Source organism: Rhinoderma darwinii, chromosome 1 (genome assembly GCF_050947455.1).
Source record: "Rhinoderma darwinii isolate aRhiDar2 chromosome 1, aRhiDar2.hap1, whole genome shotgun sequence".
Lineage (NCBI taxonomy): Eukaryota > Metazoa > Chordata > Amphibia > Anura > Rhinodermatidae > Rhinoderma > Rhinoderma darwinii.
The window spans coordinates 501,574,590-501,589,522 of NC_134687.1; the positions used below are offsets into that span (position 1 = coordinate 501,574,590).

The following is a 14,933-nucleotide window of genomic DNA, read 5'->3' on the forward strand; positions in this document are numbered from 1 at the left end:
AAGAACTTAGTTGTTCTGCTGACAGTTTGGGTAAGGATGCTTTCCTAATGAAATCTACTATCTCATGTTGAGTAGGGCAGCTAGTAAAGGGGTCATCTTTTAGATTGTAAAGAGATGAGTAGTATTTTCTAAATTGTTCTACTATGTCTCTGGGATCCATACATTTATCTTGTGTGAGAGGGTTTTTTAAATAAGGTATTCTTGTCTTCTGGTACTGAGTTTTAAGCCGGGTAGCCAGTAGTTTCCCTGCCTTATCATTCTGTGAATAGTAACGGGCTTTGGTTTTCCTTAAATTTTTCTCATATTCTGACACTAAACAAAGACGTAGTCGTTGTCGGAGTAGTAGCAATTGTGCAGCCCCCTCTGATGATGGAGAGAGTTTGTTTTTTGTGTCTGCAAGGCGTATCTCGTTAGTCAACTGAGACACCTCTTCCAGACGCTTCTTGCGGACCGTATGCCCTAGACGTATAAACGTACCCCTTATATATGCCTTATGAGCATTCCAGAGGGAGGAGATTCCAACATCCGGCGTATCATTATATTGGAAGTATTCGTAAAGATCTCTTTCTATGTCCATTTTATAAGTAGGATGAGATAAAAGATAGGAGTTACATCTCCAGAGGTAATCTGGACTAGTGTCATATTTTTCCATGATCGTCAGAGTGATCGGCGCGTGGTCAGACCACTGTATGCTTTCAACTGTCGTGGCTTTTGATAGGAGGAGTGTCGCCTTATCTACAATGAACATATCAATTCTAGAGTAACTATTATGGACTTGAGAGTGAAACGAATAATCACGTTCCGATCCGTGTTGCATACGCCAGATGTCGTACAGCTCCTCCCCCCAGAACCAATCCCCAAAAGCAGCCCTAGATTGTCTAGGCTGAGACGTAGTGTCCATCCCAGAGTCCATTACAAAGTTGAAATCCCCACACACAATCAGTTTTCCCTGTTTATGTTTAGCAATTATTCTGCGAATCTTTTGAAGGAATCTCAGTTGGTGGTTATTAGGCCCATATAATGACAACAAAGAATATTTGACATTGTTAATAGAACAAATTAGAAACACATATCTCCCATTGGAATCTGCGAGCAATTCAATTAGTTGAAAAGCAACTGTATTTTTAACTGCTACCAAAACTCCTCGAGCCTTGGTAGAGTAATGTGACTGAAAGACATGAGGAAATTGGGGGTTCTTAATTCGGTGGGCATCTTTTTCCAAGAGGTGAGTCTCCTGGATACACATGACCTCACAGGCCAGTTGTTGTGCCTCTTTCCACATGTGTTCTCTCTTATGTGGGCTATTAAGGCCATTTACATTTAGAGAACCAATTTTAAGAGCCATCGTGTATGTGAGAGTGCTGTTGTGTTTTTGACCATGTCACATCAAGTTGTAGGTCATACTTGGAATGATCCAAAGGAATGTATGTGGATTGACTGTTATACGAGTACAATTGAAACATAGTGGTCTGCACTAGACAAAGAAGAAAATTAAAACAACAAAACAATAGCATTCAAATACGTTTGAATAAAGAGAGAGAGAGACTGAACTTCAATGAGTTCAGACACAGTGGGGGGAAAACAGTCAACTTGTGGACCGGACTTTTAGGACTCGGGAAAAAACCCCGCTGCTCCACCACCATATAGTGAATATACCTCAGCGTCGCGGACGTTGTCGGAGGTTTGGCCCCTGCCAGTCATCTTTAATCGTGTGAGGAAGGGATTTTTTCTTAACTCCCGAAGAGGCGTCAGGGATGTTAATACCCCATTTTTGTAGAAGAGATGCACCTTCTTGGACAGTTTTCACCACGTGCATAGAGCCATTTTGGTGGATCAATAGTCGTACCGGAAAGCCCCATTTGTATGGAATGTTGTTGTTTCTCAAAGTTGTAGTGATGGGAGCAAGTTCTCTCCTTAACTGCAGAGTGACGGCGGAAAGATCAGTATAAACAGATATTAACTTGTATGGCTCCGGTATTATCTCTTTATTTCTTACGGCTGTCATAAAGAGTTCCTTGATATGGAAGAAGTGGAACCGAGCCAAAACATCTCTGGCCACATCTGTCGATAGGTGTTTGGGTCTGGGAACTCTGTGTGCTCTATCCAGGATCAAATCTCTAGAGGTGCAGTCAGGTAGCAAGGCATTAGCAAAGCTTTGGATAAATTGGGTTAGATCTTTTGGGGCTATATCTTCAGGGATACCCCGAAACTTGATATTGTTCCTTCTGAAACGGTCTTCTAAGTCTGCGATTTTTGCTTTGACTTGTGTAATATCAGCTTCTAGATCGAAGTGAGCGTCTATAAGCTCATTGTGAGAAGTTGCAAAGTCCCCCATTTTAGATTCCACGTGTTGTACACGATCTTCCACTTCATGTATTGCGACAGATATGGGCTTGATTAACTGGGCAAACCCTGAGTAAAGAGATTGCTGAAGCGCCTGCAGCATGGTCTTGAGTGTGAGTTCTGTAACAGGGTTAGATGTAGATGGCATATCTGTAAAAAGATCTGAGGATTCCTCTATGTCTCCCTCAGGACAATCTGTCTCCTGGTGTGTTAGGGCAGAATAACCATCCCTTTTTGATCGAGAGGAAGGGCTCCCATATTCCGATGAAGGAGGTGAGGAGGAGAGGATGCCACGTGCGTGGCTTTTAAGATGGCGGCCTCTAGGTTCTGTCATCCCCCTTGTCCCCTTCCTCGGCGTTAGAGCTGCACTCTGTGAGTGCGGGCCAGCTGGCAGTGATCCAGGTGACAGCGCAGGGACGGAGCTGCTGCGGAGAAGTGGAGATCTAAACTGTCGGGGCCCTGGCAATGAGGTGAGTGGATTTGTGCGTTCGGTATCGGCGCCATTTTGGGCCGTCTGTCGGTCATTTGGAAAGTAGAAATCCAGCATTTTCGCTGGTCTACTCACCGACTTCTTATGTCTAGGCATGCCTGGCAGGATTCCCTCTCCGGTGCAGCAACGGCGGGATGTATTAGAGGTCTTTGTTGCTTGTGTGTCGCTTAGATGTGGTGAGGCAGCACGGAGCTAGGTTCTCACGCGTCCATTCAGTCCGGCAGCCAAGCCACGCCCCCTTTTCATCAAGTTTTAAGGGATGTCCAGTTCTTGGTAATGTCACTGTTGTACCAAATGTAATCCACTTCTTGATGACAGTCTTCACTGTGTTCCATGGTATATCAAATGCCTTGGAAAATCTTTGGTACCCTTCTCCTGACTGATGCCTTTCAACAATCAGATCCCTTTGATGTTTTGTAAGCTCTTTACGGACCATGACTTTTGCTGTCACATGCAACAAAGGAAATGTCAGGAAAATCCTAATAAAACTGCTGAACTTTATATGGGGTTACTCAGAATCACTTTAAATAATGACAGCTGTGTACTGACTACTATTTAACATGAGTTTAAGGCCTCATTTACACGAGCGTGTGCGTTTTGCGCACGCAAAAAAACGCAGCGTTTTGCGTGCGCAAAAGGCACTTGACAGCTCCGTGTGTCATCAGTGTATGATGCGCGGCTGCGTGATTTTCGCGCAGCCGCCATCATAGAGATGAGGCTAGTCGACGTCAGTCACTGTCCAGGGTGCTGAAAGAGTTAACTGATCGGCAGTAACTCTTTCAGCACCCTCGACAGTGAATTCCGATCACCATATCGAGTAACCTGTTTAAAAAAAAAAGAGGTTCGTACTTACCGAGAACTTCCCGGCCGTTGCCTTGGTGACGCGTCCTTGGTGACGCGCCTCTCGACATCTGGCCCCACCTCCCTGGATGACGCGGCAGTCCATGTGACCGCTGCAGCCTGTGCTTGGCTTGTGATTGGCTGAAGCTGTCACTTGGACTGAAGTGTCATCCCGGGAGGTCAGACTGGAGGAAGAAGCCGGGAGTTATCGTTTTTTTTTTTTTTTACACGTTCACGTATATTGGGATCGGAAGTCACTGTCCAGGTTGCTGAACCAGTTTAACTCTTTCAGCACCCTGGACAGTGACTGTCTCCTGCCGGGTTCGGTCAAAACGAGTTCGGCCGAACCCGGTGAAGTTCGGTTCGCTCATCTCTAAGACACTCCATTCGGATGTTTGTAAACAGAAAAGCACGTGGTGCTTTTCTGTTTACATTCAGTTTGACCCGTCTTGCGCGAATCACGCAGTTCGCACTAAAGTGCTTCCGTGCGGCATGCGTGGTTTTCACGCACCCACTGACTTCAATGGGTGCGTGATGCCTGAAAAACGCATGATTATAGAACATGTCGTGAGTTTTACGCAACGCACTCGCGCTGCGCAAAATTCACGCATTGTCTGCACTGCCCCATAGAGTAATATAGGTGCGTACGACACGCGTGAAAAGCACGCGCGTATATTACGCTCGTGTAAATGAGGCCTAAATGTGATGGCTAATTCTCAACACAACCACATCCCCAATTATAAGAGGGTCTTCACACTTATGCAACCACATTATTGTAGTTTTTGTTATTTTTCCCCTCAATGATTGAATTTTGTTTTTCAATGGAATTGTACAGATTATGGGTCACATTAAAGGTGAAAACAGTTCTGAAATCATAAAAAAATTTTGACATGACTAAAACGTGGCATTTTAACAGTGGTGTGTAGACTTCTATGTCCACTGTGTATGTGTGTGGAGATATATATAAGCAGAGGATTGGAGCAGCACAGTGAACAAATGCCTGACTAGGCTGGTGCAAAGCTTCAAAAATAAAGGAGTGACCTCTCCTTATGTGTTAGATATCCAAAAAAGAGACCGTGAAGCAGCACTCAAATAAAGTGAATTTATTCATCCAACATGGAACCACAACGTTTCACCTCCTCTATGAAGGCATTTTCAAGTCTTGAAAATGCCTTCATAGAGGAGGTGAAACGTTGTGGTTCCATGTTGGATGAATAAATTCACTTTATTTGAGTGCTGCTTCACGTTCTCTTTTTTTGGATATTTATATATATATATATATGTATGTATGTATGGATATACTTATAATTTCAGTACTATGAAATTGGATATATGTGTTTGGAGTGTGCGAGGAACTGGAGCACCCAGAGAAAATAATTAAATTTATGCTCTTCATACATTTACATTTTTTTATATTTACATAAATATATTGTCATGTAAAGGAAGATGAGAAAATAATATTTTATGTGTGTGTGTGTGTGGAAAGTTTTCCCAGCAATTGAATCCCCTCCTCAATTTACTGAACCATAAATCCACAGGATAAGAAGTATTTGGTTTCGTGGACACAAAGTGGATTTATGAATAGCTATGCGGCCTCTGATTTCTAAGTGAGATGCTGCAAGTGGTACTCTGTGCTCCTATTACGACATTGATTGAATGCCTTTGTTGAAATGTGAGTTTGTTTCTTTAAAGGTTGATCTTCTAGTAATACATCAAATGCCTCTTATTATTCTTCTGTGTATTTAGTGTATGTTGCAGTTATCATTTTAGTTTGTTGTTTTTTGTTTTTGTTTTTTTTACAGATTTTTTTGCATTTTAGTATATAGTATTTATATTTCATTCCATACTGATGTGAGTCACCATATTCTATGCACAGGGCTGTGGAATTCATGGTATTTTCAACAAAGGGCATGCTGAATAGACTAGGGCTGCACGATGCATCGAAACTTCTATACTGTTTTGATACCGTGCACCCTCAAACTGTTCGATTTCATGTATTTCGATACTAAGCTGTGTGGCCGCACAGCTCAGTATTGTAACACATGAATGTAGTTAGAGCAGGGCTGCGGCTGTGTAATACATCCATTGCCCCGCTCCTGAGTCTTGACAAGTGTGTGCGTGCGCGGTGAGCATGATGTGATTCGACCAGCGCTTCACTAATGATTGCCTTCAAGGGATAAATGAGAAGGGTGGATGCCCTTTGGATCACGTCACATGGAATCCCTGTGATGCGTTCGAGGGACATACCATATATATATGGGCAGACAGCCCAGGGTCCATTGAAGGACCCCAGGGCTGTCTGACTATATTTCCTGTTGTTAGGGCATACTTAGGTATGTCCTAACAACTGCCTGTGTACTATCCATATATAGATATATTCCAGTACATCAAAGTTTAAAAAAAAAAATTAATAAATTAAAAAAACACACACACTTTTTACAATAAACATTAAACTAAGTCTCAATTCATAAAATATATACATATTCGGTATCATCGCGATCGTAACAAAAAAAAATTGCGTCATTTATGATGATTACGCTGTTATAAAATAAAAACTGCTTTCTTTCATTTACCTCGTGCCTCACATTAATATTCTTAATTATGAACCTAGATGTGCCACACATTAATAGTAATTAACCCAATCATGTACCTCACACATTAACCCAATGTTGTCCATTATGACTGAGGAACATGATGGGGTTAATTACTATTAATGTGAGGCACATATAGGTTCAAAATTCATCACACATCAGAAAATGGAAGCACTTATTTTTTTATTACTGTTGGCAAAGTATCATTTTGGTATCTAGTATCGCAATACTACACCAAGTATCGGTATCGAAGTCCAAATTCTGGTATTGTGACATCCCTAGAATAGACTAACTCACAAAGGTTTATGTTTGAAATCTTTTTAAGATGGGGTAACAACTTCACTCTATATGGAAGTTCATTCTCCAGGGACACAGGAGTGCCAGCCATGCTCACTGCTACCAGTCCTATTGATGTGCAAAAGATAAACTCTACATGGCAGTTCTGTAAGATGTGTTTTGATACACAGTACCTGTGTACAGCTGTACAATGTACCAAAAAGATTATACGTGTCTTAGGCTATATTCACATAATGGTTTCTGTTTCCGTTTAACATATACGCCAAGAAAAGATCCAGATGTACAGTACTGTGCAAAACGTGTAGGCAGTTGTGGGAAAAATGCTGCAAAGTAAGAATGCTTTTGAAAAATTGAAGTGTTAATTGTTTTGTTTTTTTATCAATTAACAAAATGCAAAGTGAATGAACCGAAGAAAAATCTAATCAATATTTGATGTGACCACCATTTGCCTTCAAAACCGCATCAATTCTTCTAGGTACACTTGCACACAGTTTTTGAAGGAACCCGGCAGGGAGGTTGTTCCAAACATCTTGTAGAGCTAACTGCAGATATTCTGTGCATGTAGGATTCCTCAAATCCTTCTTTCTGTTCATGTAACCCCAAACAGACGCGATAATGTTGAGATAAGGGCTCTTTGGGGACGATATCATCACTTCCAGGGCTCCTTGTTCTTCTTTATGCTGAAGATAGTTCTTAATGACATGACTGTATGTTTAGGGTTGTAGTCCAGAATAAATTTTGAAAAAAAATCAGACGCCTTCCTGATGGTATTGCATGATGGATAAGAATCTGCCCGTATTTATTAGCATTGAGGACACCAATAATCCTGACCAAATTCCCGACTCCATTCGCTGAAATGCAGCCCCACGCTTGCAAGGAACCTCCACCATGCTTCACTGTTGCCTGCAGACACTCTTTATTGTACCACTCTCCAGCCCTTCGGCAAACAAACTGCATTGTGTTACAGGCAAATATTTCAAATTTTGACTCCTCAAAATGGCACCTGCTGCCATTTTTCTGCACCCCAGGTCCTATGTTTTGGTGCATAGTTGAGTCGCTTAGCCTTGTTTCCAGGTCGAAGGTATGGTTATTTGGCCGCAACTCTTCCATGAAGACCACTTCTGACCAGACTTCTCCGAACAGTAGATGGGTGTACTTGGCTCCCATTGGTTTCTGCCAGTTCTGAGCTGTTGGCACTGCTGGACATCTTCTGATTTCGAAGAGCTGTAAGCATGATGTGTCTTTGATCTGCTGCACAAAGTTTCTTTCCAACCACTGCCTCTACGGTCCTTAACTTTGACCATTTCTTTGTGCTTCTTCAAAAGAGCTTACACAGCACATCTTGATACCCCAGCCTGCTTTGAAATTTTTGCCTGGAAGAGACCTTGCTGAAGCAGTATAACTACCTTGTGTCTTGTTGCTGTGCTCAGTCTTGCCATGGTGGACCTATGACGTGAACCTGTCTTCTACAACCTCATCTTCGTAGCAGAGTTCAGCTGTTCCCCACCCAGCTTTAAGCCTCCTACACAGCTGTTTCTGTTAAATGATGATAATTTTCACCTGCTTGCTATAATTGGTTAATCATACACCTCATTATATTCCTCCAAAATCCATGACTTTGTGCAAGTGTACCTGGAAGAATTGATGCAATTTTGAAGGCAAAGGTTGGTCACACCAAATATTGATTTGATTTAGATCTCTCTTCTGTTTATTCACTTTGTACTTTGTTAATTGACTGATAAAAAAAAAAACTCTTCTATTTTTTAAAGCATTCTTACTTTGCAGCATTTTTCCACAACTGCCACAATTTTTCCAAAACCTTTGCACAGTACTGTATATGTTAAATGGAGGCTGTGGCAGATGCCTAACAGTGGCATCTGTCATCCACAGGTTATAAATGGCGTCCGTTTAACAGATCTGTCACAAGCTTTTCAATAGCTTTTCATAACATTCCATAATAGCCTATTCGTGACGGATGCCACTGTAAGGCATTATTCACACAGTGCAGATTTGATGCAGATTTTGCATGCATTTTTTTTAAGCCAAAACCAGAATTTGATCCAGTAGAGGAGACACATTAAGGCCTTCCTTTTATATATTTCTTCTGTTTAGGTTTCGTTCCTGGTTTTGTCTTAAAAAATAAATGCAAAATCTGCATGAAATCTGCACTTTGTGAATAAGGCCTTGGATATGTTGAACTGATAGAATCACCCATAGAATATGACAGCATCCGTTTAACGGACACGTCATGAAAAGCTCATAACCTGTACGTTTAACGGATGCCTGTGACTGATGTCATACATTGGCATCTATCAGCTACCATGTTAAAAAAAAAAGTATACGTTTTTGTACTGTGCATTTGTATACTGGACACTTTTGGCCTAGTCTGACATTGGAGTCCTATGGACATGTTTAGCATGTTCGTTGAGAGCTTTCCCGTCGTAAACAATAAACATAAACAAAAAATATGATATGATCAGAGCCTTATGAGGCTAGTTACAAGAGAGAATTCTGATACACTTCCTACACCTGGCACCTTTGTAAGTTGAACATAATCAGGACTGGTTTTCAGCCTCTGGATTTAAACAGGAATGTTGCCTTGCTCTGACAATTCTTTTTGATTATATAGTTATTTTTCTATATTATATAAAACGTGAAACCCTTCATTAAGAGACTATTCACACAAACGTTTTTATCAGTCGCGTGGCAGTAATTTTTTTTAACGGCTTTAAAATCAGTTAATTTAAATGGCACTACTCACACGGTCGCTTTTTTGACAGCCTGTTTTATCTGCAAAATATTTATCAAAAATAGGACATTGTCCTAATTTTGGGCCATTCTCTCGGCCCTGTGGTTCCTATAGAAGTCAAAGGGGCCGATCAGAACGTTCATGTGAATAGCCTCTCACTGATGTAAAACGGCCATGAAAAACAGACAGTTGATTCGTAGTTAGTGGCCATTTTGTTTCATGGTCGTGTAAATATAGCCTAAGATTCATGCATATGGGTACTCAGTGCAACCTCTGAGTTGTGTGGAGCTGTAATATGGCACCTATAGACTTCTATAGGTCTCTACTGTACCTGTGTAAGTCTTGGATTTCACACAGAGTCATACAAAAGTTGTTTATTGTTGTTTTTTTACACGATCAGACAGAAAAAAATTGTGGCATGTTCTGTTGGGCGCCATAATACTGAGGTATTCTCCGCTAGAAGCATTGCTTCTAGGGGGAATATCTTCAAAATACTGCACTATATATGACGGTACACAGATCGCCTACGACTCTGTACTAAGGCTCTGCCGAAGAGGTTGGATTTTGGCATATCCATTTAAAAGGTCCTGATTCTTTTTTTTTTTCTCCACACCAGAAGTGGTGGTGTAAGATAAGACTATTATATAATGTGAAGTTGTTCTCTGGAGATGGACCCTCAATAATTATCAAATATATGTACGATTTTACTTGTTAATAATAGTCATCTTTAGATATTAGACTTTCTGGTGATAACATTAGATACAGTGGGAACTATAAGTTTGGAAGTTATTGTAGTCGTTGAACTGCAGAGAATTGAAATCTTTTAATTTAAAAAAATAAATAAATAAGTATTTTTGTAGCTGTGAGATTCGGATTCTCTGGTGGTTCCCGTGGTACACATATTTCATTTCCTATTAGACACTGTTATGTAGCAATAACTTACACATAGACAGCGCACATACATTAGGTGGGCAGTCATATCCTTTTTGTTAAGAAATTGTTGCAAAAGAAGTTTGATCCAATAAATTCTTTCTTCATAGGCCACAAAGTAGACTTTTTTTATGGAGTTCACAAAACATTGTAAACAGGTTTTGCAGTTTGTATCTGCCATAATGTGATAGGAACCTGGTGTTTACATGTCAGCAATGTGCTTGGTTAACCAGCATTCAAGCACCATCTCCCCGCATTATTATTAATGTTGAGTGCTTCTTTGCACGTATGACATCGTTCTTTGGATTCCCAGACACACTGTTTTTACCATTCATAACATCTTTTGTAGATTTGTAACAGTTGCTTTGTAGCTGATCTAATTTTCCAAGTGCGCACAACAAGAATTACTATAAACTCATTCTAGGACAGTTGTTTTATTGTGCTCTGTCTGAGATGGACTTCCTCTTTAGCCCACTACATATAAAAAAGTATATGCGAATTTTCATTTCCTCAATGTATAACACTTTAATAGATGTGTTCTTCACTGTCTCCGTAACATATCAAATCCAACTTGAACAGAGCAGCAGATTCCCACAGAGATCCCATTTAACCCCAGACAGACTCCCTTCCAGCACATCGACCTATCCTAGAGCTCATAGATAATGCTACAAGCGCTATGCACGTACATGGACTTTAAAACGCTGTGGAATATTTATCAATGCGATTACGCCAGTTTTATTCTTCTAAATACACTGAAAGAATGGCGACCTATATTTATCAAGCCCCTTACACTTTTTCTGACACTAATAAGTTTTCCATGTACAGGTTAGTCTGCGACCTTATGTGCTCATTCACGTGATCATTTTTTTTTCTTCAGTGCCCTATCCGTTTTTTGCGGATAGCATACTGAACCATTCATTTCTATGAGGCCACACACGCATCCGTTTTATTTTTTGTAGATTCTGCTGTCCGTACTGCATTATATAACAGGTCCTATTCTTGCCCATATTTGCCGTCCATCTCCCCATTCTAGTGTATGGGTCCGCAAAAAAAAAATACACACGGAAGTCACTAGGACCCGTGTTTTGTGGTCCGCAAAATGGAAACAGTCGTGTGAATGAACACCTGAAGAGTTTTCCAAGAATACTTATATTGATGTAAAGCAGCATCAAAGGTGTTGTCCAAGCACGGACCGGTATACTCTCCTTTTACAGGATAGGTCATCAGTATATGATCGGTGATGCTTTGACACCCAGATCCCACACTGATCAGCTGCCTCCGGGCATGCTGGAAGCAGATTGCTCTGGTCACTGTATAGCGGCCGAGCTACAGTACTTCAACTCTGCTCCTATTCGAGAGTTGCAGTTGTGCAGCCCGCCCGCTATGCAGTGTACAAAGCCATATGCTTCATTTACTCAACACTGCATAACATCTGCGGGCCGGAGGCAGCGGTAATAGCTGCTCGGCGAGGGGTCAGGGTGTTGGACACCCACCAATTATCTAGTGATGACCTATCCTGTGGATAGGTCATCATTATGAAAAACCAATCCGTGACAACCCCTTTTAAGTGTTAAAATAATAAGTTTTGCCATATACTCAACTTTTACATTGATTCTCTATTCCTCCTCAACCGCAATCCAGGTCCTGTGCCGCACGCCGAATATGGTGTTAATGCATCTTAATGGGGTTGTGCATGGCACTGCATTAAATTACTGTGGTAATATATATATTTTTTTTACAGTCTGTACCCAAAAAAATTGCAGCATTCTGCATCGGATCCCCGTTAATCGGAACAAGTCCTCTCCTAGAAATGCTGGTTTTGGTCTGTGATACAGAATCTCAATTAGAACTATGCGGCCCATAGCATGGTGTGCAATATGGATCCGATTTGCCCACTGTATTACAGGCCGAAATGTGCATAAAGCCTAATTGTAATAAAAATTAATTCTATGCAAAACTCTAGTCTGCTGCTGCCTCCGCACCACACTCATTGTGACAGACCGTAGTAATGGATGTAAAGAGAATTGACATTAAGTGAGGCAGATTCATTAAGCCTTTTTACATTCATTTAGTTCCTTTGATGGCCAGGCAGTCTCACAGCCCCTGGCGCGTGGAAAACAGTTTTTTGTTTTTTTTACAGCCGTAAGTAGAGTTTCCAGTCACCTGTGTGTGACATGAATTGAAATTAGGCTTGAGTTGCTCTAGGAAATGCCCTGGATTATCCAGAAAGCCGACACCGGCTACCTGATCAGATCTCTCGTTGTTGTAGCTGACAGAAGCGGGCGTGCTTGTGACATGTCGATTCCTGCACAGTAAGGGTTAAGTCTATTTTCCTGTGATATGTTGTTTTCTATGAGGTCAGTTTTAAACCGTCACTTTTATTTGTCTCTCTGGACATCTGTGCAGTGATTCCTGTGTGTGACGCGTCGACATCCTTTTTACTACTCGAGAGACAATGGACATGTTTTATTGCTGATGTGTGTTGTGCGAACTGCGTTTCCTTTATACATCTGCCAGTCTGCTCTCTCAGGCGACACTTGTTTGTGTGTAAAGGCCTTCTTAATATTATTGTTTATTCACCGGAGAAAATGACTGCGTCCTGCTTAATAAAAGGTTCTCCACGTGCCAAATTGTTAACAGACATTTTCAGTTTTTTTTTGTTTGTTTTTTTTTACAGATGGAAATACAGTACGTATACGGAAGCTATTAGCACTATAATTGCTGTCTGTCACTATGACAACAAGCCGCTGCAGTCACCTGCCTGAGGTCTTACCAGACTGCACTAGCTCGGCACCTTCTGGAAAGACAGTAGAAGATTGTAGCAGTCTTGTGAATGGACAGCCACAGTATGTCATGCAAGTTTCAGCAAAGGACGGTCAGCTGCTGTCAACAGTAGTGCGGACTCTAACCACACAGAGGTAAACGCAGCTTACAATTACAGCATTTTCATTACTTTCTCGTTTTTGGCGTATATAGCGGTGGTTAACAAAGCCCAGTAACTGGGTTGGTGACTTAAACAATGAGACATTCACATACAGCAGCTTCAAGACTTCACACCGTGCAGTGAACAGTGGGAATTCTTACTTCAGTTATGTGTGACCTATGAATAGGGTGAGACTTGAATGTATGGGAGAAATAATTCTAATGTAATTGCTTGTAAAATTGAACAAAAATTTTTTTTTATTTTAAAATGAAGTTAAACAATATCTTGATGGAGCTGACAACATTTTTAAGTTCCTACAAGTTTCAGTGCATGATATTGTATATGCTATGGGGAATGTTCAATAGATTTTTTTTTTTACTACCCGGTATTAACTATATATGCAGGGCATTATACTGAGCATATTGCCTGCTTCTGGGTAGACAGCCCTATGTTGTTCTTTGTTGGGCAGGCAGCCTAAGGGTATGTTCACACGGCCTATTTACGGACGTAAATCTGGCGTTTTTGCCCCGAATTACGCCCGAAAATAGCGCCTCAATAGCGCTGACAAATATATAACAACAACAGCGTACCACTATCGACCGTATAAAATACATTATCTTAAATATCAAAGTAAAATACTCTGACACCTACATGACTATGCACATCAACTATGTCTAAGTGATTGTTTGATTTCTAGAAATAAATAAGTACTTACCAATTTTATATGCACCATCGTCTATAAGATAGCCATCTGGACAATAACGAATAGGCAAAATGACAGCATCTTCCGTCGATATAGTCTCCATTCCATACAACAAAACACCATCTGAAATATATAATACACTCATGTTAGGTCGTACTTACATAACCCTACATTCTCAATCATGATACTAATGCTGCTACTAGTTGAGAATACGCAAGTGAAAACACAAACAACAGAATGGGCAGCAACCATTCCTACTTCCGGCTTGCGTTCCAAAGGGATAACAACAGTGGAACGCACTCAGCAATCAGCTGTACCATACAGACCAGGATAAATACGAGACAACGCGCGCTATTCAAAAACAGACACCACAGCCAAGACTAAGGATGCAGCAGCATCCGAAACGCGTAGGCTTTTGAGGACATTACCGCCCGCTTACCCTCACATCAGGACTATTCTTCTGGACTATTTTAATTGAATACTATTAAACTTGGAAACCTGCTTCCATTTTAACTACTTCATACAGCGCTGGAACAACTCCTTTCTCTTCTTCCGTACTTCAACGTGTGCCGACACGAGATTCCGGGCGCTGCTGAGACACACTTCCGTAGTGTCAGGTGAGCTGGAGGATTCCTCCCCCCTCTTCTATTATTTTTGTGATACCATCGGCTTTTTCCTACGAGCTCCCTAATTTTTCATGTTCTAGTACAGAACACCGGAGGGTCCACAACAGATGTGTGCATCGTAAGCGTGACTTTGTATAGATTTTCTAATATAACAAGGGTCTAGACAACTAAACAAAAATCATATATACCACTGAAACGAAGATTTTGGTTTTGGTTTTGTATTGTGAATTGCATTGTTTTTAAATTCACGACATTTTGCAACAGTGTCCTGGAGAACATTCTTGGTCTTAACATGACGCATCAATCAGCCAACATGCCCCCTGGGGTTCAAATGTCTCGCTCTGAACTAGCTGAAAAAGTCTTTGGCAATCAAGATAGTCACATCGGAAACAATCTAGAACTCGAAGATTTATTTCATACTTTAGAAAAGCACCTCGCACA

The 14,933-nt window shown here is 41.0% G+C and overlaps 1 protein-coding gene across 4 annotated transcripts in view; it reads left to right on the forward strand.

Moving 5' to 3' along the window:
• MARCHF3 (membrane associated ring-CH-type finger 3) overlaps positions 1-14,933 on the forward strand; it is a 253,055-nt gene that overhangs the window by 124,146 nt on the left and 113,976 nt on the right. For 3 of the 4 annotated variants that reach the window (XM_075835997.1, XM_075835988.1, XM_075836016.1), the window contains one exon: positions 12,918-13,158. In XM_075835997.1, coding sequence (XP_075692112.1) covers positions 12,974-13,158 — 185 coding nt within the window. In that variant the 5' untranslated portion in view covers positions 12,918-12,973. Of the gene's footprint in view, positions 1-12,472; positions 12,553-12,917; positions 13,159-14,933 lie in introns of those variants that run through there. The other variant, XM_075836007.1, reaches the window with a different exon arrangement.